Source organism: Pseudophryne corroboree, chromosome 8 (genome assembly GCF_028390025.1).
Source record: "Pseudophryne corroboree isolate aPseCor3 chromosome 8, aPseCor3.hap2, whole genome shotgun sequence".
NCBI lineage: Eukaryota > Metazoa > Chordata > Amphibia > Anura > Myobatrachidae > Pseudophryne > Pseudophryne corroboree.
In genome coordinates, this window is record NC_086451.1 from 62,863,595 (window position 1) to 62,890,839 (window position 27,245).

Here is a 27,245-nt window from a genome sequence, read left to right on the forward strand (position 1 = left end):
TGCCACTAGAGGCACAAAAAGGGGTGTATATGCAATACTCCCTTGACAATCTGGACTTCAGGAACTGAAGTCAATTCTTTTCGGAAGAAATTCTACAGGGCCGAAACTTAAAACCTTAAAGAACCCCAATTTTAGGCTCAAAACACTCCTGTTTTCAGGAAGTGTAGAATTCGACCTAGTTGAATTTTCTTCGTGGGGCCTTCCTGGCCTCACCCACGCAACATATTTTTACCACCTGTGGTGATGACGTTGTGCGGTCACCTCCTTCCTGGCTTTGACCAGGGTAGGTATGACCTCTTATGGAATGCCTTTTTCCTTCAGGATCCGGCATTCAACCGCCATGCCGTCAAACGCAGCCGCGGTAAGTCTTGGAATAGACATGGTACCTGCTGAAGCAAGTTCCTTCTTAGCTCCCCAGGCCCTTAGTCCTCTGTGAGCATCTCTTGAAGTTCCGGGTACCAAGTCCCTCTTGGCCAATCCGGAGTCACGAGTATAGTTCATACTCCTCTATATCTTATAATTCTCAATACCTTGGTTATGAGAAGCAGAGGAGGGAACACATACACCGACTGTTACACCCACGGTGTTACTAGGACATCCACAGCTATCGCCTGAAGGTCTCATGACCTGGCGCAATACCTGTCCCGTTTTTTGTTCGGGCGGGACGCCATCATTTCCACCTTTGGTCTTTGCCAATGGCTCACAATCATGCGGAAAAACTTCCCTATGAAGTTCCCACTCTCCCAGGTGGAGGTCATGCCTGCTGAGGAAGTCTGCTTCCCAGTCGTCCACTCCCGGAGAGAACACTGCTGACAGTGCTATCACATGATTTTCCGCCTAGCGAAAAATCCTTGCAGTTTTTTCACTGCCCTCCAGCTTCTTGTGTCGCCGTTTCTGTTTACGTGGGCGACTGCCGTGATGTTATCCCACTGGATCAATACCGGCTGACCTTGAAGCAGAGGTCTTGCTAAGTTTAGAGCCTTATAATTTTGCTCTTAGCTCTATCTATGTGGAGAGAATTCTCCAGACTTGATCACACTTTCCTGGAAATTTTTTCCCTGTGTGACTGCTCCCCAGCCTCTCAGGCTGGCCTCCGTGGTCACCAGCATCCAATCCTGAATGCTGAATCTGTGGCCCTCTAGAAGATGAGCACTCTGTAATCACCACAGGAGAGACACCCTTGTCCTTGGATATAGGGTTATCCGCTGATGCATCTGAAGATGCGATCCGGACCATTTGTCCAGCAGATCCCACTGAAGAGTTCTTGCGTGAAATCTGCCGAATGGAATTGCTTCGTAATAAGCCACCATTTTTTACCAGGACTCTTGTGCAATGATGCACTGACACTTTTCCTGGTTTTAGGAGGATCCCGATTAGCTCGGATAACTCCCTGGCTTTCTCCTCTGGGAGAAACACCTTTTTCTGGACTGTGTCCAGAATCATCCCTAGGAACAGTAGACGTGTCCTCGGAAAAGCTACGATTTTGGAATATTTAAAATCCACTCGTGCTGTCGTAGAACTATTAAAGATAGTGCTACTCCGACCTCCAACTGTTCTCTGGACCTTGCCCTTATCAGGAAAGCGTCCAAGTTTCTTTTAAGAAGAATCATCATTTCGGCCATTACCTTGGTAAAGACCCGGGGCGCCGTGGACAATCCAAACGGCAGCGTCTGAACTGATAGTGACAGTTCTGTACCACGAACCTGAAGTACCCTTGGTGAGAAGGGCAAATTTGGACATGTAGGTAAATGTCCCTGATATCCAGTGACACCATCTCGTCCCCTTCTTCCTGGTTCGCTATCACTGCTCTGAGTGACTCCATCTTGATTTGAACGCTTGTATGTAAGTGTTCAAATATTTCAGATCTCACCGAGCCGTTTGGCTTCAGTACCACAATATAGTGTGGAATAATACCCCCTCCCTTGTTGTAGGAGGGGTACTTTGATTATCACCTGCTGGGAATACAGCCTGTGAATTGTTTCCAATACTGCCTCCCTGTCGGAGGTAGACGTTGGTAAAACAGACTTCCGGAACTTGTGAGGAAGAGACGTCTCGAATTTCCAATGTACACCTGGGATACTACATGTAGGATCCAGGAGTCCCCTTGCGAGTGAGCCCACTGCGTGCTGAAACTCTTGAGATGACCCCCTACCGCACCTGAGTCCGCTTGTACTGCCCCAGCGTCATGCTGCGGACTTGGCAGAAGCTGTGAAGGGCTTCTGTTCCTGGGAATGGGCTGCTTGCTGCAGTCTTCTTCCCGTTCCTCTACCCCTGGGCAGATATGACTGGCCTTTGCCCGCCTGCCCGTATGGGGACGAAAGGACTGAGACTGAAAAGACTGTGTCCTTTTCTGCTGAGATGTGACTCGGGGAACAAAAGGTGGATTTTTCAGCTGTTGCCATGGCCACCAGGTCCGATGGACCGCCCCTTTATACGGCAATACTTCCATGTGCCGTCTGGAATCTGCCTCACCTGACCACTGTCGTGTCTTCGTCTGGCAGATATGGACATCACATTTACTCTTGATGCCAGAATGCAAATATCCCTCTGCGCATCACGCATATATAGAAATGCATCCTTAAAATGCTCTATAGACAATAAAATCTTGTCCCTGTCAAGGGTATCAAAATTTTCAGTCAGGAAATCCGACCAAGCCCCCTCAGCGCTGCACATCCAGTCTGAGGCGATTGCTGGTCGCAGTATAACACCAGTATGTGTGTATATACTTCTTAGGCTATTTTTCAGCTTCCTATCAGCTGGCTCCTTGAGGGCGGCCGTATCTGGAGACGGTAACGCCACTTGTTTTATAAGCGTGTGAGCGCCTTATCCACCCTAAGGTGTGTTTCCCAACTCGCCCTTACTTCTGGCGGGAAAGGGTATACCGCCCATAACTTTCTATCGGAGGAACCCCACGTATCATCACACACTTCATTTAATTTATCTGATTCAGGCAAAACTACAAGTAGTTTATTCACACCCTACAAAATACCCTTATTTGTGGTACTTGTAGTATCAGAAATATGTAACACCTCCTTCATTGCCCTTAACATGTAACGTGTGGCCCTAAAGGAAAATACGTTTGTTTCTTCACCGTCGACACTGGAGTCAGTGTCCGTGAGGTAAATGGGCGTTTTTACAAGCCCCTGACGGTGTCTGAGACGCCTGGACAGGTACTAATTTGTTTGCCGGTCGTCTCATGTCGTCAACCGGCTCGCAGCGTGTTGACATGATCACGTACTTCCACAAGTAAGCCATCCATTCCGGTGTCGACTCCCTAGAGAGTGACATCACCATTACAGGCAATTTGCTCCGCCTCCTCACCAACATTTTTCTCATACATGTCGACACACACGTACCGACATACAGCACCCACACAGGGAATGCTCTGATAGAGGACAGGACCCACTAGCCCTTTGGGGAGACAGAGGGAGAGTTTGCCAGCACACACCAAAATGCTATAATTATACAGGGACAACCTTTATAAAAGTGTTCCTCCCTTATAGCATTTAATATATATTTTTATCGCCAAATCAGTGCCCCCCCTCTCTGTTTTAACCCTGTTTCTGTAGTGCAGTGCAGGGGAGAGCATGGGAGCCTTCCCCTCAGCCTTTCTGTGAGGGAAAATGGCGCTGTGTGCTGAGGAGAATAAGCTCCGCCCCCTTTTCGGCGGGTTTTTTCTCCCGGTTTTTAAGAACTGGCCTGGGTTAAAATACATACATATAGCCTTAATGGCTATATGTGATGTATTTATTTTGCCAATAAGGTACTTATATTGCTGCCCAGGGCGCCCCCAGCAGCGCCCTGCACCCTCCGTGACTAGGTCAGTGAGCCGTGTGACAACAATGGCGCACAGCTGCAGTGCTGTGCGCTACCTTCATGAAGACTGTGAAGTCTTCTGCCGCCTGTTTCCGGACCTCCGTTCTGCCGTCTTCTTCAGCGTCTGTAAGGGGGATCGGCGGCGCGGCTCCGGGACGAACCCCAGGCTGACCTGTGTTCCGACTCCCTCTGGAGCTCAGTGTCCAGTAGCCTAAGATCCCAATCCATCCTGCACGCAGGTGAGTTGGAGATCTCTCCCCTAAGTCCCTCGTTGCAGTGATCCTGTTGCCAGCAGGAATCACTGAATGAAACCTAAAAAAAAACTTTTCTAAACAGCTCTTTAAGAGAGCCACCTAGATTGCACCCTTCTCGGACGGGCACAAAAACCTAACTGAGGCTTGGAGGAGGGTCATAGGGGGAGGAGCCAGTACACACCATGTGACCTAAAAGCTTTTTTAGATGTGCCCTGTCTCCTGCGGAGCCCGCTATTCCCCATGGTCCTGACGGAGTCCCCAGCATCCACTAGGACGTTAGAGAAACTGGGGACGAGTCCACAGCTTTGCTCTGTCCGAATGGACAATCAGATATGGCTTTGTGAGATAAAGCCGCCAATTCTGACACTCGCCTGGCCGAGGCCAGGACCAACAGCATGGTCACTTTCCATGTGAGATATATCAAATCCACAGATTTGAGTTGTTTAAAACAATGTGATTTTAGGAATCCCAAACTACGTTGAGATCGCCCAGTGCCACTGGAGACATCAAAAAGGGGTTGTATATGCAGTACTCCCTTAACAACTTCTGGACTTCAGGAACTGAAGCCAATTTCTTTCTGGAAGAAAATCGACCGGTCGAAATTTGAACCTTAATGGACCCCAATTTGAGACCCATATACACTCCTGCTTGCAGGAATGTAGGAATTAACCTAGTTGAAATTCTTCCGTGGAGCCTTCCTGGCCTCACACCATGGAACATATTTTCACCTAAGCGGTGATAATGTTGTGCGGTCACCTCCTTCCTGGCTCTGACCAGGGTAGGGATGACCTCTTCCGGAATGCCTTTTTCCCTTAGGATCCGGCGTTCACCCGCCCTGGCGTCAACGCAGCTGCGGTAAGTCATGGAACAGACATGATTCTTGCTGAATCAAGATCCTTTCTAGTATCTCTTGAAGTTCCGGGTACCAAGTTCTTCTTGGCCCAAACCGGAACCACGAGTATAGTTCTTACTCCTCTCCTTCCTATCATTCTCCATACACTGGGTATGAAAGGCAGAGGAGGGAACACATACACCGACTGGTACACCCACGGTGTTACCAGAGCGTCCCAGCTATTGCATGAGGGTCTCTAGACCTGGCGCTTCATGTGGGACGCCATCATAACCACCTTTGGTCTTTCCCAACGGTTTACAAACATGTGGAAACTTCCAGATGAAGTTCCCACTTTTCCGGGTGGAATTCATTTATGCTGAGGAAATCTTCCTAGTTGTCCACTCCCGGAATGAACACTGCTGACAGTGTTATCACATGATCTTTCGCCCAGCGAAGAATCCTTGCTGTCATTGCCCTCCTGCTTCTTGTGCCGCCCCGTCTGTTTACGTGGGCGACTGCCATGATGATGTCCTACTGGATCAGCACCGGTTGACTTTGAAGCAGAGGTCTTCCTAGGCTCAGAGCATCGTAAATTGCCCTTAGCTCCAGTATATTCATGTGGAGAGAAATCTCCAGACTTGACCACACTTCCTTGGAAATTTCTTCCTTGTGTGACTGTTCCCCAGCCTCTCAGGCTGGCATCCGTGGTCACCAGAACACAGTCCTGAATGCTGAATGTGCTGCCCTCTAGAAGATGAGCTCTCTGCAGCCCCCACAGAAGAGACACCCTTGTCCTTGGAGACAGGGTTATCCGCTGATGCATCTGAAGATGCGATCCGGACCATTCGTCCAGCAAATCCCCCTGAAAAGTTTTTGCGTGAGATCTGCCGAATGGAATCGCTTCGTAAGAAGCCACCATCTTTCCCAGGACTCCTGTGCATTGATGCACTGATACTTGGCCTGGTTTTAGGAGGTTTCTGACTAGGTCGGATAACTCCCTGGCTTTCCCCTCCAGGAGAAATACCTCTTTCTGGACTATGCCCAGAATCATTCCTAGGAACAGCAGACGTATCATCGGAAAACAGCTGCGATTTTTGGAATATTTAGAATCCACTCGTGCTGTCGTAGAACTACTTTAGATAGTTCTTTTCCGACCTCCAACTGTTCTCTGGAAACTTGCCCCTTTCAGGATATCGTCCAAGTAAGGGATAATTAAGATGCCTTTCTTTTTTTAAGAATCATCTTTTCGGCCATTACCTTGGTAAAGGCCCGGGGTGCCGTGGATAATTCAACGGCAGCGTCTGAAACTGATATTGACAGTTCTGTATCACGAACCAGAGGTACCCTTGTTGAGAAGGGCAAATTTGGACATGGAGGTAATCCTTGATGTCCAGGGACACCATATAGTCCCCTTTTTTCCGGTTCTCTATCACTGCTTTGAGTGACTCCATCTTGATTTGAACCTTTTTATGTAAGTGTTCAAAGATTTCAGATTTAGACTATGTCTCACCAAGCCGTCTGGCTTCAGTACCACAATATAGTGTGGAAGACAAATACCCTTTTCCTTGTTGTAGGAGGGGTACTTTGATTATCACCTGCTGGAAATACAGCTTGTGAATTTTTTCCAATACTGCCTCCCTGTCGGAGGAAGCCGTTGGTAAAGCAGGCTTCAGGAACCTGCGAGGAAAAAATGTCTCGACTCTCCAATCTGTACCCCTGGGATAATACTTGTACGATCTAGGGGTCAACTTGCGAGTGATCCCACTGCGCGCTGAGACTCTTGAGACTACCCCCCCACTGGTGGAGGGCTTCTTTTCCTGGGAAGGGGCTGCCTGCTGCAGTCTACTTCCCTTTCCTCTATGTCTGGGCAGATATGACTGGCCTTTTGCCCGCTTGCCCACATGGGAACGGAAGGATTGAGGCTGAAAAGACAGTGACTTTTTCTGCTGAGATGTAACTTGGGGTAAAAAGGTTGGATTTCCCAGCTGTAGCCGTGGCCCCCAGGTCCGATGGACCGACCCCAAATAACTCCTTCCCTTTATACGGCAATACTTCCACGTGCCGTATGGGATCTGTATCACCTGACCACTGTCGTGTCCATGACATCTTCCGGGAGATATGGACAACGCACTTATCTTGATGCCAGAGTGCAAATATCCCTCTGTGCATCTCGCATACATATATATAGAATGCATCCTATTAAATGCTCTATATCAATAAAATATTTTTAGTCAGGGAATTCGACCAAGCCAACCCAGCACTGCATCTCCAGGCTGATGGCGATCGCTGGTCGCAGTATAACCACCGTATGTGTGTATATACTTTTTAGGATATTTTTCCAGCTGCCTATCAGCTGGCTCCTTGAGGGCGGCCGTATCTGGAGACGGTAACGCCACTTGATAAGCGTGTGAGCGCCTTTTCCACCCTAAGGGGTGTTTCCCAACGCGCCCTAACTTCTGGCGGGAAAGGGTATAACGCCAATATTTGCTATCGGGGTAAACCCACGCATCATCACACACTTCATTTTATTTTATCTGATTCAGGAAAAACTACAGGTAGTTTTTTCACTTCCACATAATACCCTTTTTTGTGGTACTTGTAGTATCAGAAATATGTAACAGCTCCTTCATTGCCCTTAACGTGTGGCCCTAATGAGGAATACGTTTGTTTATTCACCGTCGACACTGGATTCAGTGTCCGTGTCTGTGTCGACCGACTGAGGTAAATGGGCGTTTTTTATAAAAAAACCCTGACGGTGTTTCTGAGACGCCTGGACCGTTACTAATTGTTTGTCGGCCGTCTCATGTCGTCAACCGACCTTGCAGCGTGTTGACATTCTCACGTAATTCCCTAAATAAGCCATCCATTCCGGTGTCGACTCCCTAGAGAGTGACATCACCATTACAGGCAATTTCTCCGCCTCCTCCAGCATCGTCCTCATACATGTCGACACACACGTACCGACACACAGCACACACACCTGGAATGCTCTGACAGAGGACAGGACCCCACTAGCCCTTTGGAGAGACAGAGGGAGAGTTTGCCAGCACACACCAAAAAACGCTATAATTACATAGGGACAACCTTATATAAGTGTTTCTCCCTAATAGCATCTTTATATATATATATTTATATCGCCAATTTGTGCCCCCCCTCTCTGTTTAAACCCTGTTTCTGTAGTGCAGTGCAGGGGAGAGCCTGGGAGCCTTCTCTCCAGCCTTTCTGTGAGAGAAAAAATGGCGCTGTGTGCTGAGGAGATAGGCCCCGCCCCTTTTACGGCGGGCTCGTCTCCCGCTCTTTAGTGAAGTTTGGCAGGGGTTAAATATCTCCATATAGCCTCTGGGGGCTATATGTGAGGTATTTTTAGCCAGTATATAGGTTTACATTTGCCTCCCAGGGCGCCCCCCCCCCCAGCGCCCTGCACCCTCAGTGACAGCGTGTGAAGTGTGCTGAGAGGAAAATGGCGCACAGCTGCAGTGCTGTGCGCTACCTTTAGAAGACTGTCAGAGTCTTCAGCCGCCGATTCTGGACCTCTTCTAACTTCAGCATCTGCAAGGGGGCCGGCGGCGCGGCTCCGGTGACCATCCAGGCTGTACCTGTGATCGTCCCTCTGGAGCTAATGTCCAGTAGCCAAGAAGCCAATCCATCCTGCACGCAGGTGAGTTCACTTCTTCTCCCCTCAGTCCCTCGTTGCAGTGATCCTGTTGCCAGCAGGACTCAGTGTAAAATAAAAAACCTAAGCTAAACTTTCTCTAAGCAGCTCTTTAGGAGAGCCACCTAGATTGCACCCTTCTCGGCCGGGCACAAAAATCTAACTGGAGTCTGGAGGAGGGTCATAGGGGGAGGAGCCAGTGCACACCACCTGATCTGGAAAAGCTTTACTTTTTGTGCCCTGTCTCCTGCGGAGCCGCTATTCCCCATGGTCCTTTCAGGAACCCCAGCATCCACTAGGACGATAGAGAAATAATGATAGTGTTTTGACGTCACAGGTTTCCTGGCCTGAACCATAGTTGCAATGACCTTCTTGGAAAGGCCCTTGCGAACCTCGGATGTTCCGCTCAACCGCCATGTTGTCAAATGAAGCCTCCGTAAGTCCAGGTAGACAAACAGTCCTTGTTGAAGAAGATCTCTTTTGAGTGGTAGAGTCTTCGACAGACATGTCCAGAAGATCCGCGTACCATGCCCTCCGAGGCCAATCCGGGGCAATTAGAATTGCCTGGACACCTTGATTCCTGTTTCGCTTTAGCACTCTTGGGAGCAATGGGATCGAAGGAAAATAGGATTTTGGTACTTACCAGGTAAATCCTTTTCTTTGAATCCATAGGGGGCACTGGAGTACTCTTGGGATATGGACGGCTTAGCAGAAACAAAGGCACTGAATATTTAAATTTAGAACTCTCCACCCCTCCATATCCCAGAGTACCTCAGTGTACGACCTCAGTGTTTTTTACTGAGCCGAACAGGAACTATAGAGAGGTTGACAATGGAGAATTCCTATAACATAACGGACAACAACAAAGTTGACACATAACGTTACTGACAACTAAACAGTTGACACCATAACCGATAAACCTTTATAATTTGAACCAATCGGTGAAAATGTGTTACCATAAGCTCCTCTGAGCTTAATACAACCCAGGTAAAACTGCTCTGGGTGGGCGTCCAGTGCCCCCTATGGATTCAAAGAAAAGGATTTACCTGGTAAGTACCAAAATCCTATTTTCTTTTTCATCCACTAGGGGTCACTGGAGTACTCTTGGGACGTACCAAAGCTTCCCTCGTGGGCGGGAGAGCTGTTTGACACCTGTAACAGTAGGCGGCCAAAGCTAGATGCTGATGCCGCAAACGTTTCATAACGTGTAAACGCGCACAAACGTGTGCACTGAAGACTATGTAGCCGCGTCGTAGAAGCTCCACGACCAGCTGGTCATGACATTCCCACAGAACCTGTGGGATGAGCTATTACTGACGTAGGCGACTGTAACTTAGCCTTAAGGTAAGCCTGACTTGTAGTCAGTTTTATCCAACTGGATAATGTCTGCTGAGAAACTGGCTAACCCCAGTTGGCAGCATCATAGAGAACAAACAACGTATCCGTATTACGAACTGTAGACGTTCGGGACATATAAACGCGTAATGCGCGTACCACATTCAGAATTCTAGAATGTGCTGTCAACACAGGAAACACTATTGGTTTATTGATGTGAAAAATAAGAAATCGGAATTCGTCCGAAGTTCCGCTCTGTCATGAGGAAACCCAAATACGGTGGCTTGGAATACAAGGCACCCAAATGTGAAAACCAAACCCTTGCCGAAGCTAAGGCTGGAAGAAAAAACGTTTTCCAAGTGAGAAACTTAATCCCCATTTGTTGTAAGGGTTCAAAATATGAAAACTGTAAGAAATCTGAACCCAGCTTCAAGTCGCATGGCGCTGTAGGTGGGATAAATGGAGGCTGCACTCTGATGACACCTTGTAGAAAGGTGTGTACCGACGCAATAGAGTCAAACGTCTTTGAAAATAAATTGACAACACAGATACCTGCACCCTCAGTGTAGATAAACGCAGTTCTCCATCCCACCCAGTCTGTAAAATAACAGAATACGGGTAACTTGAAAGATGATGTCGGAAACTTCCGAGCTTCACACCCACCTATATAGGCACACCAAATTATGTAATAATGAGCTGCCGTAACCGGCTTTCTAGCTCGTAACATGGTTGGTATAACCGATACTGTAATGCCCTATCTCTTTTCTTAAGAGGGCGGTCTGAACCACCACCCCGTCAACCGCAGCCGCGGTACATAGGTAAATAGGGGTAAAAGAACGGTCCCTGTTGTAACAGGTTGGACGTATTATGAGCGGGAAAGGATCGTGTGCGAGTATTCCTTGGAGATTCGAGAAGCAAGCTCTCCGAAACCCATGAGATATCACTAGTATGACTTTGACGAACTGTCTTATGATCCGTTCTAGCAACGGAGAGAGCAGCGGAAACCGGTGGACCCAGATACACGAGGCTGTACGACCACGCGAATGTGAGAGCCTCCACCGCCACTGCCCTTGTGATCTGTCGTTCTGTACACATACTGAGCGTTTGTAATTGTGGCGAGATGCCATCATGTACCCCTGAGGGTAACCCCACTTGTGGATCCACATGTGAAACACCTCTGGATTTAATGCCCAGTTTTCTGGATGACAATCCCGACGGCTAAGATCATCTGTCTAACAGATGTCCACTCCCGGAATGAACCCCGTCGACAATATCACCTTGTGGTATTCTGGGCAATTGAGGATTCGAGCTACCTCCCGCATTGCCATGCGGCTTCTCGGTCCTCCCTGGTTGTTGTGTATGCAACTCCCGTTGCGTTGTCTGACTGCACTTGGACAGACTGAAAGCGAAGCATGTAGTGCATTGTAAATTGCACGGAGTTCCAGGACATTTATAGACAGCAATCTGTCGTGATCCGTTTTAGAACCCCTGTCGCTGACCTTTTTAACTACAACTCCTCAACCTCTGAGACTCTCGCCCAGAGTATAGACACCCTCGCCCCCCTGTGGGAAACGCGAGTGAAACCCGGCGAACTAAAGCGCTTCGAAAACACATCATTGTTCCTAATAGGCGAATACACCAATGTACCGATAGTGTGCGTGGCTTTTGCACTAATTGTACTAGATGGTATAATCTGTTCTTTCTGGTGTAGTAGGTAAATGTCTTTGATTTACCGTATCTATAATCATACCTAGGAATTGAAGTCATTCAGACGGAATTAGATGCGATTGTTTTTGAACTTGACACTGCAACCGTGGTGTACGTTAGCAGTGCAAGTAGGAGGAGCATCTGTTGAGACGGAGCTCTTATGAGCAGATCGTCTAAGTATGGAACGATTGTCACTGCCAGGGCTCTGAGATGAGCTATCATCACCAACATCACTTTGGTGAATACCCGAGGCGTTGACAAGAGGCCAAACGGTAGAACCTGAAATGGTTAATGGTTGTGGCGTATTGCAAAACGCAAGAACCTGTGATGCGGTGACCAAACCGGAATGGGTAAATACGCATTCTGAAGATCAAGCGCAATCATGCAATCTTGTGGCTCCAAATATGCAAATACTAACCGCAGAAAATCCATTTTCAAACTGTAGTAAGTGACTTGCTGATTGAGACTGCGACGGAGCCCTCCGGCTTCGGTACCCCAAACAGAGGGGAACCCTGACTCTGTTGGTGTACCCGGCCTGGAAATAAAAACAGCTGAAACCAGCAGAGACTGAATGGCAACCTGCCAAAACGCCTTATTTCGTCCGACAGAGGCAGTCTTGTCTTTTAATCTTTAAATAGCGGATACATCCATGAGTGGATGTCTGGAAACCCGGCAAATGTAACGTGTAAAGGCGCGCTTCCACAATTGGAAAATCGAGATGGCCTAAGAGGCAGTCAAGCCACTGCTTGTTGACTTTAGCGCCCTGGCGTTACAAGTCGTGACTGTTTTTGTACCACAGCCTTGAAAAGACTGAAGTCTAAAGGGTTTAAACGCCGGACCAAAGTATTTCCGTTTTGATACCGGAGGCGGCAATGGCTAGACTTTACCCCCCCCCCCCCCCCCCCTAGCGACGATGAAAAACAAGAAACGAGGTAACAGGCGTCAGCAGAAGCTTTACAGAGATACTCTGCAGCTTCTCATTAACGGTAAGTATAACGTGATCGTCATTGTTTCCATACATAGAGCGTCTAGTGACCCAAATGTATCTTGGGTCTTTATAATGTTTGACACAGACGAATTCACCAATGGCGGATTCTCCCATTTAGATGTGGAAACGGGTAAATAGAGTTAAATCTTAGTCAGATATTCTAAATAAGAAACTCATTGAAGATCTGTTGTTTATTAAATTCGACGGATTAGATGTTAGAGTCTACTTAGTCTCTGTAAAAATTGAGACATTGACTCACTGGTCATTAGCAATGTATGGTTGTCAAAACCCCGCACTATCTGACTGCTGGTCTAATGTGCCCTCCTCACTCGTAGTTATCGCTGTGAGGTTTGACATAGAATTGTCAGACTGCATTAAATTATAAGACCAGTTAAATTAACACCCTGGTACCCAGAGGGAAGTTGGACCTTTGGAAAGGTTGAGACTCCTCCGTTAGAGCTGGCGGAGTAACTTCCGAGACTCCGATCTTACCGCTCCTGTCGAGCGGAGTCAATTTGAATTGCCAATGCTTAACATAGGATCTGGGACTGACCCGGCTTCCGGAGTGGAAACCTACAAACCAACTGAATCTGTGGTAGATTTATGTACCGACATTGTAGTAAACCTTATATTTAGTCTGTGTTGGAGCCTTACAGACACCACAATAGCCAAAGGACAGACACTTGCACGACTCAGTAAAATCTTTACTTAAGGTGCGTAATATATTATATATTTATGGCTAAATACAGTTTACATGGGCAGCCTATGTGAAACCTGAACCAAAATTCCCACTAACACCCCTGCGCCTCCGGTGGCGTAGAGAAGTAGGGCAGGAATGTTCTGGAATTATCACTGGAAGAAACAGGAAACATGATTAAAAATGGCCCCCATGCCATGCTTACACTGAGACTCACAGGACAAGTTACAATACCTGCTGCAGTTAATATATAATCACATGCAGGTTACAATACAATCACAGGCAGGTCACATTAATATAAGCTCTGCCTGCAGTTAATTTTGTATTAATATCTTCTATAGATATGTTAATATTAATATCTTCTATAGATATGGCAGCTATATATAGGCTCAACAGCCTATTATACCGTGATTTTCCCCTTGCAGCATCTGGCAGCTGCAGCCACGCAGTAATCAGCCAGGTCCCCCACTCCCCCCCCTTCCCTGTACTCCCTGTAGCGCTGTGTCTCAGCGGGGAGCCGGGAAGCTCATTTCAGGGAGGCGAGGGACACATAGTCCAGAACAGCTGAGGTCGGCTGGCCGGAGCGCGGCGTCGCTAGGCAAGCTGCGCGGGTCTCTCTCTGTGAGCACCGCTGACGGAGCGAAGCTGCGGCGGGTCTCCCTCTGTGAGCACCGCTGACGGAGCGAAGCTGGCAGGAGGCCGGAGCGCCTGGCAGGAGGACGGAGCGCCTGGCGGGAGGACGGAGCGTGGGGCGGGCGCCTTTCCGGTCATGGCTGCGACGGGGCTTCTATCTGTAAGCTCCGTCCAGCTCCTCAGGTCATGGCTGCGACGGGGCTTCTATGTGTAAGCTCCGTCCAGCTGTTGCAGGAGACAGTAGGTTGCCTGTGGCTGTGAGGGTGCTCTTTGTGAGGACCGACACGCCATGCGCTGTCCTTGCAGCGGCACCATCCCGGACCCATGTTTTTCCAGAAACTGGGAAGGGATGTGCTAAGTGTAAAAATTAAAAAGTAAAAATTAAAAATTAATAAAATCTTCCACCAAGTGTGGGAAGTCCCCACAAGCCTTGTTATTGCTGTGAGCACGGAAAAAACACTGAGGTCGTACACTGAGGTACTCTGGGATATGGAGGGGTGGAGAGTTCTAAATTTAAATATTCAGTGCCTTTGTTTCTGCTAAGCCGTCCATATCCCAAGAGTACTCCAGTGACTCCTAGTGGATGAAAAAGAAACAGGTAGACCAGCCGATACGGCCAAGGCGACGCCAGTGCATCCACTGCCCTCGCCTGAGGGTCCCCGGTCTGCGAGCAATACCAGGGAAGTTTGTTGTTGAGATGAGAAGCCATCAGGTCTATTTGTGGGCAACCCAACCAGTCGATGATCTGCTGGAACACCAGATGGTGGAGCCCCCACTCCCCCGGGTGGAGATCGTGACGACTCAGGAATTCTGCCACCCAGTTGTCCACACCCGGAATGAAGATTGCTGACAAGGCTCTTGCATTTCTTTCCGCCCAGAGGAGTATCTTTGACACCTCTCGCATGCAGGCTCTGCTTTTTGTCCCTCCTTGTCAATTGACATATGCCACCGCCGTTGCGTTGTCCGACTGTACCTGGATTGCGTGATCATTGAGCAGAGGAGAGGCTTGAAGTAGAGCATTGTAGATCGCCCGAAGTTCCAGAATGTTGATTGGAAGGAGGCATTCGTGGGCTGACCACCTGCCCTGGAACTGCATGCCTTGGGTGTCAGCTCCCCATCCTCTCAGACTCGCATCCGTCATGAGGGGGGTCCAATCCTGAATCTCCTGCCCTCCGGGAGATTGAAGGACTGTAGCCACCACAGGAGGGAAATCCTGGCCTAAGGTGACAGCTGAATCATCCGGTGCATCTGGAGATGCGATCCGGACCACTTGCTCAGGATATCCAACTGAAACATTCTGGCTTGGAACCTCCCATACTTGATCGCCTCGTATGAGGCAACCATCTTTCCTAACAATCTTATGCAGAGATGTACAGACACTCAAGTAGGTCGGAGCACCATGCTGACCATCTCCTGAAGTGTTTTCGCCTTGTCATCTGGCAGAAATACCTTCTGGGCCACAGTATCCAGCAACATCCCCAGGAACAGGAGCCTATGGGCTGTAACACACACTCCGGTTTTTCCCGGATGGCAAAAAGCCGACAAACTTTGTCCGGCTTTTTGCCATCCGGGAGAAACCGGCAGAGTCTGTCACACAGGACGGCTTTGAGCCGTGTGTGATGCTGTGCACATGCGCAGCATTAGACACGGCTTGGGAAAAAAACGTTGTGTGTGAAAGCTCCCCTTCACACACATGGTTTACTGGCTGCAAAGACATCCAGGCGCCCGCCCGGCAGCCGGACCTTCCAGTGGTGAGACCCGGCTGCAACCCGGCATGTGTAAGGACACATTGCGCTGCATGTGTCTTTACATCACGGCAGCGGTTTAAAGCCGGCCGGGTGTTTGCCGGGCGGCGCTAGCCGCCTCGTGTGTTTTGGCCCTATGAGTTGGCTCCAGGTGAGGATCCACCCATGGTCGGACAGAAGAAGGATGGTGCGGTCGATATGGAGCAACAAATGCTCCCTGGATCTTGCATTGATCAGAAGATCGTCCAGATAACGGACCACATTGACCCACTGGAGTTGAAGCATCATCTCCGCCATCACCTTCGTGAATACCCTCGGAGCTGTGGACAGGCCCAAGGGCAGTGCCTAGAACTGGAAGTGATCATCCAGCAGGGAAAACCGCAGGTACGCCTGATGAGGAGGACAAATCGGAATATAGAGATAGGCGTCCTTGATATCCAAGGAGACCATAAATTCCTGTTCTTCTAGGCCCACAATCACTGTTCGCAGGGATTCCATTTTGTACACCCTCAAATAAGAATTCAAGGATTTTAGATTCAGAATGGTTCTGACCGAACCGACCGGTATCGTCACCACAAACAGGTTTGAGTAAAACCCCTTGCCGCGTTGCGGTAGTGGTACTGGAACAATGATGTGGGACTTGATCAACTTTCGGATAGCCTGTTGCAACGTAACTTGCATATCCTCCAAAGCTGGTAAGCTTAATTTGAAAATTCGTTGAGGGGGGAGTACTGTCGAACTCCAGCTTGTAGCCCTGAGAAACGAGCTCTCTGACCCAGGCATCCTGGCAGGAAGTCTCCCACCTCGAGATCCCCTTGGGGTGGGTGGGCACCGTCATGCTGAGGCCTTAGTGGAAACAGAACTGGTGCTTGCAGGTTTTCTGGACTTACCTCTGGTTCCACTAGCCGCATTGGAGGCACCTCTGGCCTTTGATCGAAATCTATGAGACCGAAAGGAATGGACAGACGGCCCCAGGTAGGACAGTCTTGCCAACGGGGCTCCAGAGGGGAGAAACGTGGATTTCCCAGCCGTAACTTTGGAAATCCAGATATCTAATTCAACCCCAAAGAGCCATTCCCCAGGAAAGGGGAGGGATTCCACACTACGTTTGGATTCCGCGTCCGCAATCCACTGACCCTGCGTGCCTACACTTCCATGGCAGATGTCCGAGCATTAATGTTCCCCATCTCCTTGAGGGAATCACAGAGGACACAGGTAGTGTCCTAAATGTGCTTCAGGAGAGTTACTATAGTAACAAGGGCATATCTTCAGAAAAGCCCCCCTGAATTTGAGTGGCCCAGGAATGAATGGCATGGGTCCATTCAGCAAACCGCAATGAACGGTGGCTGTGATATACCGGCTGTTGTGTATATAGACTTTAGGGTAGTCTCTATCTTCCTATCCCCAGGATCCTTCTTGGTCAAGGAGCCCGGGGCAGGCAGCACCGCCTTTTTAGACAGGCAAGAGACCGAGATATCCACCCCAGGGGGTTCCTCCCAAAATTTCTTACCTTCAGGAGTAAACAGGAAAGTGCGCAAAAACTTTTTGGACACTTGGAATTTTTTGTCTGGATTTTTCCAGGCCTGTTTGAATAAGTCATCTAACTCTGTAGAATCAGGAAAAGTGACATTAGGCTTGTTTTGTACAAAGAAAAACGACTGCTGTGACGTAGCTTCCTCTAGAGGGAGCTGTAACACATCCCTTATAGCCAAAATGAGGGGTTCAATACCTTGAGCAGCATCGGGATCCAGCTTGTCCCCATCCTCCTGTATATTATCATCATCTGTATCAGAGTATAGCAGGTAAACCACGATTCTGAGGACCTGCATGAGAGAGGGGGGGCTGCGCATCAGCCCTAGCAGCTAAATCTGCAACAGATTGTTGTAGTAGCTGAGTTTTCTACACATTAGCAGTGAGCTGATCTGACATCATAGTCTTAAGAGACCCTAACCAGTGGGGCTCTGGACCCTCTCCCCCAGCCCCTTCACTGATTTGTGAAGATTGACTATATTGTTCACAGGAAACAGAGTCAGTAGATAATGGAGAGAATCTAGTGTGACATATACTGCACAGCTCCTGTTTACCCATATTTTACAGTAAGCACAATAACACACACAGACCGTGATAATGCAAGCCTGCCCTACTGTATGCGAGAGGAGAGACAGAGAGGAGACCCCAGCACACCCTGAGCTGCACAGCCCCAGTGAGGCTGTCGGCTTCCTAAAACCCAGTAAACACTAACAAATTCAATCCTAAATAGGACCCAGATAGTGTACACAAGCGGCTCTCCCCCTTTGCTACACCCTGTACCAGATGGTATCCGGTTGATAGATAGTGTCTAGTTAGACAGTCAACAGATAGACACCATATGCTAGACAGACATTAGGTCGACAGGGTCAAAAGGTCGACATGAAAAGGTAGACAGTACAAAAGGTCGACATGGTCAAAAGGCCGACATGAAAAAAAGGTAGACACCATGTTTTTTGCATTTTTGTGGTTTGTGTGGATAGTTTTGTCATCTGGGACCCCCAATTGTAGAAAGGCATACCCTCATGGTGCTCGCTGCGCTCCCCACAAGGTTTATAACCAACTCTATGCCGACATGGATAGAGAAAGTATGAAATAGACAAATGTTTTTTTTTTTTAAATGTAACATGTTTTTGGACTATCTTTTTTTATGTCGACCTTTTGACCTGTCGACCTTTTGTACTGTCTACCTTTTTCATGTCGACTTTTTGACCCTGTCGACCTAATGTCTGTCTAACATATGGTGTCTATCTATTGACTGTCTAACTAGACACTATCTATCGTTCATACCGTAACCGTACCAGATATCCAGCGTGGCTGAGGAGTCAGAAAGCGCTGTGTGCGCGCTGTATATGGCTGCAGTAAGCAGAGGAAGGCGCCAAGGTCCCGCTCTGAGGTAGCTCCACCCCCTCCAATGGCGCCGGACCTACTATACTGGCAAAAAAATACTTTTAAGCTTAAAACATCACACAAGTGCTAGTTAAGCCCTGTTGTGCCAGTTCTACACGGGGGATCTTAGCAGGACCCCACCCCCAGGGTGGGTCCCGTACGCCGCGCCTGTGGTCAGCAGCACTTTGAACCGGGCCCCCCGGTTTGTACTCCCCACCAATGTCACCTTCCGGCAGCGTTAGGGGGGTGTGACGTGTTGCAGCAGCCAAGTCGCAGTGCCCTGCTGAACAACAACCCCACAGGACGGTGGTCCTGCACCGGGGAAGCGGCTCTGCACCTCGTAAGGCTGGTGACCGCCACCTTCCTTACTCCCACGGTGCAGATATGCTGTTGCCCAGACAGCATACCAAAAATAATAAAAGTTGAAAAGAAAATGAAGAAAACTCTCTGGAGCTGCAGAGTGTGCATCCTCTCCTGAGGTAACTTTTTTCGAAACTGTCTGTGGGCGGGGGCATAGAGGGGAGGAGCCAGCACACCCAGTTGAAGAAAATAAGATTTTACTTACCGATAAATCTATTTCTCGTAGTCCGTAGTGGATGCTGGGGACTCCGTCAGGACCATGGGGATTAGCGGCTCCGCAGGAGACAGGGCACAAAAATAAAGCTTTAGGATCAGGTGGTGTGCACTGGCTCCTCCCCCTATGACCCTCCTCCAAGCCTCAGTTAGGATACTGTGCCCGGACGAGCGTACACAATAAGGAAAGGATTTTGAATCCCGGGTAAGACTCATACCAGCCACACCAATCACACCGTACAACTTGTGATCTGAACCCAGTTAACAGTATGACAAACGTAGGAGCCTCTGAACAGACGGCTCACAACAATAACAACCCGATTTTTTTGTAACAATAACTATGTACAAGTATTGCAGACAATCCGCACTTGGGATGGGCGCCCAGCATCCACTACGGACTACGAGAAATAGATTTATCGGTAAGTAAAATCTTATTTTCTCTGACGTCCTAGTGGATGCTGGGGACTCCGTCAGGACCATGGGGATTATACCAAAGCTCCCAAACGGGCGGGAGAGTGCGGATGATAGGAAAAAATATATTAGCGCTTAATGGTCACAAATGCAAAGGTGTGTCACAATCAAATCATAATTTATTATAAAGGTAAAATGCAATGCATATTGGTGGTTAATACCACATAAAAACACTTAAATAAAGGAATTGTGTAGCTCCCAATACTGATTTAGCCTGTTGGAAATTTTTAGCAAACATGGACCTGTTCCTATAAAAGTCCCCTCAATAGGTACTAGTAGCCGCAGGCACCACAATAGGCTGGTTCAGGTGAAACGCTGACACCACCTTAGGCAGAAACTGAGGACGCTTCCGCAGTTCTGCCCTGTCCGAATGGAAAATCAGATATGGGCTTTTATACGATAAAGCCGCCAATTCTGACACTCTCCTGGCTGAAGCCAGGGCCAGTAGCATGGTTACTTTCCATGTAAGATATTTCAAATCCACCGATTTGAGTGGCTCAAACCAATGGGATTTGAGAAAATCCAAAACTACATTAAGGTCCCACGGAGCCACTGGAGGCACAACCGGGGCTGTATATGTAGTACTCCTTTTACAAAAGTCTGGACTTCAGGAACTGAAGCCAATTCTTTCTGGAAGAAAATCGACAGGGCCGAAATTTGAACCTTAATGGACCCCAATTTGAGGCCCATAGACAATCCTGTTTGCAGGAATGTAGGAATCGACCCAATTGAAATTTCTCCGTGGGGGCCTTCCTGGCCTCACACCACGCAACATATTTTCTCCAAATGCGGTGATAATGTTGTGCAGTCACCTCCTTCCTGGCTTTTACCAGTGTAGGAATGACCTCTTCCGGAATGCCTTTTTCCCTTAGAATTCGGCGTTCAACCGCCATGCCGTCAAACGCAGCCGCGGTAAGTCTTGGAATAGACACGGTCCCTGCTGAAGCAGGTCCCGTCTTAGAGGTAGAGGACACGGATCTTCCGTGAGCATCTCCTGAAGTTCCGGGTACCAAGTTCTTCTTGGCCAATCCGGAGCAACGAGTATCGTTCTTACTCCCCTTTGCCGTATAATTCTCAGTACTTTTGGTATGAGAGGCAGAGGAGGAAACACATACACTGACTGGAACACCCACGGTGTTACCAGAGCGTCCACAGCTATTGCCTGAGGGTCTCTTGACCTGGCGCAATACCTGTCCAGTTTTTTGTTGAGGCGAGACGCCATCATATCCACCTTTTGGTTTTTCCCAACGGTTCACAATCATGTGGAAGACTTCTGGATGAAGTCCCCACTCTCCCGGGTGTAGATCGTGTCTGCTGAGGAAGTCTGCTTCCCAGTTGTCCACTCCCGGAATGAACACTGCTGACAGTGCTATCACATGATCTTCCGCCCAGCGAAGAATCCTTGCAGCTTCTGCCATTGCTCTCCTGCTTCTTGTGCCGCCCTGTCTGTTTACGTGGGCGACTGCCGTGATGTTGTCCGACTGGATCAACACCGGCTGACCCTGAAGCAGGGGTTTTGCCAGGCTTAGAGCATTGTAAATCGCTCTTAGCTCCAGTATATTTATGTGAAGAGACATCTCCAGGCTTGACCATACTCCCTGGAAGTTTCTTCCCTGTGTGACCGCTCCCCAGCCTCTCAGACTGGCATCCGTGGTCACCAGGACCCAGTCCTGTATGCCGAATCTGCGGCCCTCTAACAGATGAGCACTCTGCAACCACCACAGAAGAGACACCCTTGTCCGTGGCGATAAGGTTATCCGCTGATGCATCTGCAGATGCGATCCGGACCATTTGTCCAGCAGATCCCACTGAAAAGTTCTTGCGTGAAATCTGCCGAATGGAATCGCTTCGTAAGAAGCCACCATTTTTCCCAGGACCCTTGTGCAATGATGCACTGACACTTTTCCTGGTTTTAGGAGGTTCCTGACTAGCTCGGATAACTCCCTGGCTTTCTTCTCCGGGAGAAACACCTTTTTCTGGACTGTGTCCAGAATCATCCCTAGGAACAGCAGACGTGTCGTCGGAAACAGCTGCGGTTTTGGAATATTTAGAATCCACCCGTGCTGTCGTAGAACTAATTGAGATAGTGCTACTCCGACCTCCAACTGTTCTCTGGACCTTGCCCTTATCAGGAGATCGTCCATTTTCTTTGAAGAAGAATCATCATTTCGGCCATTACCTTGGTAAGGACCCGGGGTGCCGTGGACAATCCAACCGGCAGCGTCTGAAACTGATAGTAACAGTTCTGTACCACGAACCTGAGGTACCCTTGGTGAGAAGGGCAAATTGGGACATGGAGGTAAGCATCTGTCCCGGGACACCATATAGTCCCCTTTTTCCTGGTTCGCTATCACTGCTCTGAGTGACTCCATCTTGATTTGAACCTTTGTATGTAAGTGTTCAAATATTTCAGATTTAGAATAGGTCTCACCGAGCCGTCTGGCTTCAGTACCACAATATAGTGTGGAATAATACCCCTTTCCTTGTTGTAGGAGGGGTACTTTGATTATCACCTGCTGGGAATACAGCTTGTGAATTGTTTCCAATACTGCCTCCCTGTCGGAGGGAGACGTTGGTAAAGCAGACTTCAGGAACCTGCGAGGGGGAGACGTCTCGAACTTCCAATCTGTACCCCCGGGATACTACTTGTAGGATCCAGGGGTCCACTTGCGAGTGAGCACACTGCGCGCTGAAACTCTTGAGACGACCCCCCACCGCAGCCGAGTCCGCTTGTACGGCCCCAGCGTCATGCTGAGGACTTGGCAAAAGCGGTGGAGGGCTTCTGTTCCTGGGAATGGGCTGCCTGCTGCAGTCTTCTTCCCTTTCCTCTATCCCTGGGCAGATATGACTGGCCTTTTGCCTGCTTGCCCTTATGGGGACGAAAGGACTGAGGCAGAAAAGACGGTCTCTTTTTCTGCTGAGATGTGACTTGGGGTAAAAAAGGTGGATTTTCCAGCTGTTGCCGTGGCCACCAGGTCCGATGGACTGACCCCAAATAACTCCTCCCCTTTATACGGCAATACTTCCATGTGCCGTTTGGAATCTGCATCACCTGACCACTGTCGTGTCCATAAACATCTTCTGGCAGATATGGACATCGCACTTACTCTTGATGCCAGAGTGCAAATATCCCTCTGTGCATCTCGCATATATAGAAATGCATCCTTTAAATGCTCTATAGTCAATAAAATACTGTCCCTGTCAAGGGTATCAATATTTTCAGTCAGGGAATCCGACCAAGCCACCCCAGCGCTGCACATCCAGGCTGAGGCGATCGCTGGTCGCAGTATAACACCAGTATGTGTGTATATACTTCTTAGGATATTTTCCAGCCTCCTATCAGCTGGCTCCTTGAGGGCGGCCGTATCTGGAGACGGTAACGCCACTTGTTTTGATAAGCGTGTGAGCGCCTTATCCACCCTAAGGGGTGTTTCCCAACGCGCCCTAACTTCTGGCGGGAAAGGTTATAACGCCAATAAATTTCTATCGGGGAAAACCCACGCATCATCACACACTTCATTTAATTTATCTGATTCAGGAAAAACTACAGGTAGTTTTTTCACACCCCACATAATACCCTCTTTTGTGGTACTTGTAGTATCAGAAATATGTAACACCTCCTTCATTGCCCTTAACATGTAACCTGTGGCCCTAAAAGAAAATTACGTTTTTTTTTTCTTCACCGTCGACACTGGAGTCAGTGTCCGTGTCTGTGTCGACCGACTGAGGTAAAAAGACGTTTTAACGCCCCTGACGGTGTTTGAGACGCCTGGACAGGTACTAATTGGTTTGCCGGCCGTCTCATGTCGTCAACCGACCTTGCAGCGTGTTGACATTATCACGTAATTCCTTAAATAAGCCATCCATTCCGGTGTCGACTCCCTAGAGAGTGACATCACCATTACAGGCAATTGCTCCGCCTCCTCACCAACATCGTCCTCATACATGTCGACACACACGTACCGACACACAGCACACACACAGGGAATGCTCTGATAGAGGACAGGACCCCACTAGCCCTTTGGAGAGACAGAGGGAGAGTTTGCCAGCACACACCAAAACGCTATAATTATACAGGGACAACCTTTATATAAGTGTTTTTCCCTTATAGCATCTTAATATATATAATCATATCGCCATATAAGTGCCCCCCCTCTCTGTTTTAACCCTGTTTCTGTAGTGCAGTGCAGGGGAGAGCCTGGGAGCCTTCCCACCAGCATTTCTGTGAGGGAAAATGGCGCTGTGTGCTGAGGAGAATAGGCCCCGCCCCCTTTTCGGCGGGCTTCTTCTCTTGTTTTTCTGAGACCTGGCAGGGGTTAAATACATCCATATAGCCCCAGGGGCTATATGTGATGTATCTTTTAGCCAGTATAGGTATTTCATTGCTGCCCAGGGCGCCCCCCACAGCGCCCTGCACCCTCAGTGACCGCTGGTGTGAAGTGTGTGACAACAATGGCGCACAGCTGCAGTGCTGTGCGCTACCTCATGAAGACTGAAAAGTCTTCTGCCGCCGGTTTCTGGACCTCTTCACTTTTCGGCATCTGCAAGGGGGTCGGCGGCGCGGCTCCGGGACCGGACTCCATGGCTGGGCCTGTGTTCGATCCCTCTGGAGCTAATGGTGTCCAGTAGCCTAAGAAGCCAATCCATCCTGCACGCAGGTGAGTTCACTTCTTCTCCCCTAAGTCCCTCGTTGCAGTGAGCCTGTTGCCAGCAGGACTCACTGTAAAATAAAAAACCTAAAAACTTTTTCCAAGCAGCTCTTTAGGAGAGCCACCTAGATTGCACCCTGCTCGGACGGGCACAAAAACCTAACTGAGGCTTGGAGGAGGGTCATAGGGGGAGGAGCCAGTGCACACCACCTGATCCTAAAGCTTTATTTTTGTGCCCTGTCTCCTGCGGAGCCGCTAATCCCCATGGTCCTGACGGAGTCCCCAGCATCCACTAGGACGTCAGAGAAATTAAAAGTGCACTGGCTCCTTTGGACCCCGTCTATACCCCAACGTACTAGATTCCCCAATATCCATTATGGATGCTAGAGAAAAACATGCGTTTTTCGGACCCAATGTTTTACCGGGGCTAATAGGATATCCCCCTAAGAATAGTAACACAGGCTGCATTTTCAGACCGGGTGTTTCCACTGTATAAGCAAAGGAGAACAGTCAGAAGCATAACATGATGGAGTATGGAGGTACTGGGTGCCTCACATCCAGCTGTATGTAGTGTGCGCGCCAGTCAGCAAAATGCCGGGGTCTCATTTACAAGTCTCCTGTTCTTGTTGCTTGATGCCAGTGGCACCAGTATGCAAATGAGAGGAATAAGATGCAGCAGCATTCTTATAGCGTAAGTTGAATGATACCCATGTGGCTATATTATACAGGATAGAACAGGTAATTATATGGTTTTATAATAGTCATTTAGACGTTTCATGTGGGAATAGCAGGATTGCACGAGAGAGAATACATAATATATTACACACTACATACAGAACAGCTCAGCTTGCAGATTGTGAGACTGATAAAGGCCTATGGCTCCTCACCTCTCCCAGCATATTCAGCATCACGTTCACAGTGGCCAGGAAGGTCCCAAACGAGGGTGCAATGTCTGCATCAAACGCTGGGGTGCTGAAGTTGAATGCTAAAAGCAACTGATACTGTGCGAGGTCCAGAGGCTGTGAGAGTACATAAATGAAAAGAGCTTTATTCCTAACGCGTCCATCTAGGCTGTTCCATAATCCTTCTCACAGTACAGAGGTCACTGACCTGAAGGATCTGGCAGAGATCTGGAGTGAAAGCTCGCAGTGCGGCCAGCGTCTTGCTGAGGATCTTTAGCAGGCTATGCTGGACAGTCCTCAGCGCTCTCAGCTCCAGGGCCTCACTCTCAGGGGTCGGCTGTTTGGAAGGAGTTTGTGGAGTTCTCTGACCACGAGGGGTGGCACCTGATGTGACAGCTTCTCCGCTCTTTATCTGACATCAGAATACAGAAGTGAGGACAGAGTAGGGCCTAGTCTAGGCAAAATGTCTATTTCATGGAACACCTCCTAACTTGCCCAACGCACGAACACTCACCTGTAAGTAATGCTGCAGCATCTTCCGACTATACAGAAGGGATGTGCAAGACTGGCACAAGTAACATAAGCTAACCTACGGGCAGAAAGAGCGTTAGTACCCCCCTAACCCTACTGTCTGCAGTCAGGTGTATAACGTTCCTGTCCTCACCTGGATATCCTTCATTAGCTGTGGTAAGTGGAAGTGCCATTCTTTGGTGAAGTTTGAGAGTTGCAGCAGGAAGCCTACAGTGTGGTCAGCCTCTTCCAGACAGGCCAAACTCTGTACTGTGCGCACTGCACTCAGACACTGGGGAGACACAGAACCCTTATGCAGGACTGCAGTAATCTAGGCACCTGTGCACACACCGCATTCCAGTACTATGACTGTATTACATCTCACTGATTTACATGCTCTGCCCGGGATATTACCTGCAATATCCTCTCCTGGTGAACACCTACAAAGTCTAAGGCCTCCGTTAGGAAGTTGTATCTCATCGTCTTTAGCAGCCTTTCCATAAGGGAGACTGTCAACCGGTATACGCCAGGCCACGAAGGAGCATCGAGAGTTTTACGGGAAGAGAGCGGCGGCTGAGCCTAGGTTGGATTCATGAAACAGCGATTTGAATACGGAAATGAGAAATGGTCTATTCCAAAAACATACAAGTGTGTGTGTGTGTGTGTGTGTGTGTGTGTGTGTGTGTGTGTGTGTGTGTGTGTGTGTGTGTGTGTGTGTGTGGTGCAACATCGTCGTGCTGGCCAATGACCATCTCTGAATAACATCTATATTACACCATAACAATGGTAACAGCAGAAATGATAAAACCATGTAACAGCAGCGCTGCGAGAACTTCAGTATTAAACCCAAATCTATAACCTGCAATGGCCACGTTACAGAAGTACTGTATATGATGACAATTCTACAATATACACGTTAGTAACTTCTCACCATGCTCCCGCCATTGGTACTGAGTTGGTAGACACTCAGCAGAGGCAAACACACACTTTGCGTGATGCCAGCTCCTACTATGGCAGCTGCCCCCTGGAAGAGAAACAAGGAGAGATGGTGACTTATCTATTTACAGAGTGACGGAAATTCTTCATCACCTTTATTCCCATACACGGTTACATAGTCATAGCATGGACAATTCCCATAAAGCTGCAGCGTTATCCTAAGCTGGGGTGCTAGCTATCATCTCTGTACCCAACCTGCATAAACCCATATCCACTTTGCCTTGTGGAAGAAGATGAATTAAGTGTGCTTTTCACGAACCATCTTCATTTACTAGGCGGTACCAAGCTGTGTAACTGTAGGCACCGATACAGAGCTGAACTGACCTGGTGAGTTTTAGCCAATGTGAACAGGAGGTGGAAAGCTGCTTCACAAAAATGGAGGTTCTGCTTGACCCGCAGGCTGATCTCCAGGGCACTGAAAAGCATTGGCAATACCGGTGACTTCCTGATGACCTGTAACCACTGATCTCCTTCTTCATCAGCCTGGCATAACTCCTTGGCTAGGTATAACGCCAGCACACAGACCTTGGCAGGGACAAGATATCACTGGTTACACACATACTTTCTTC

The 27,245-nt window shown here is 48.7% G+C and overlaps 1 protein-coding gene across 2 annotated transcripts in view; it reads right to left on the reverse strand.

The window, feature by feature from the left end:
• NUP188 (nucleoporin 188) overlaps positions 1-27,245 on the reverse strand; it is a 168,171-nt gene that overhangs the window by 13,541 nt on the left and 127,385 nt on the right. For both annotated transcript variants that reach the window (XM_063936489.1, XM_063936488.1), the window contains exons 35-41: positions 27,001-27,201; positions 26,612-26,704; positions 26,095-26,259; positions 25,835-25,972; positions 25,685-25,759; positions 25,379-25,582; positions 25,156-25,287 (exon numbers count right to left, since the gene is read on the reverse strand). In XM_063936489.1, the coding sequence (XP_063792559.1) occupies positions 25,156-25,287; positions 25,379-25,582; positions 25,685-25,759; positions 25,835-25,972; positions 26,095-26,259; positions 26,612-26,704; positions 27,001-27,201 (1,008 nt within the window). The remainder of the gene's footprint in view (positions 1-25,155; positions 25,288-25,378; positions 25,583-25,684; positions 25,760-25,834; positions 25,973-26,094; positions 26,260-26,611; positions 26,705-27,000; positions 27,202-27,245) is intronic.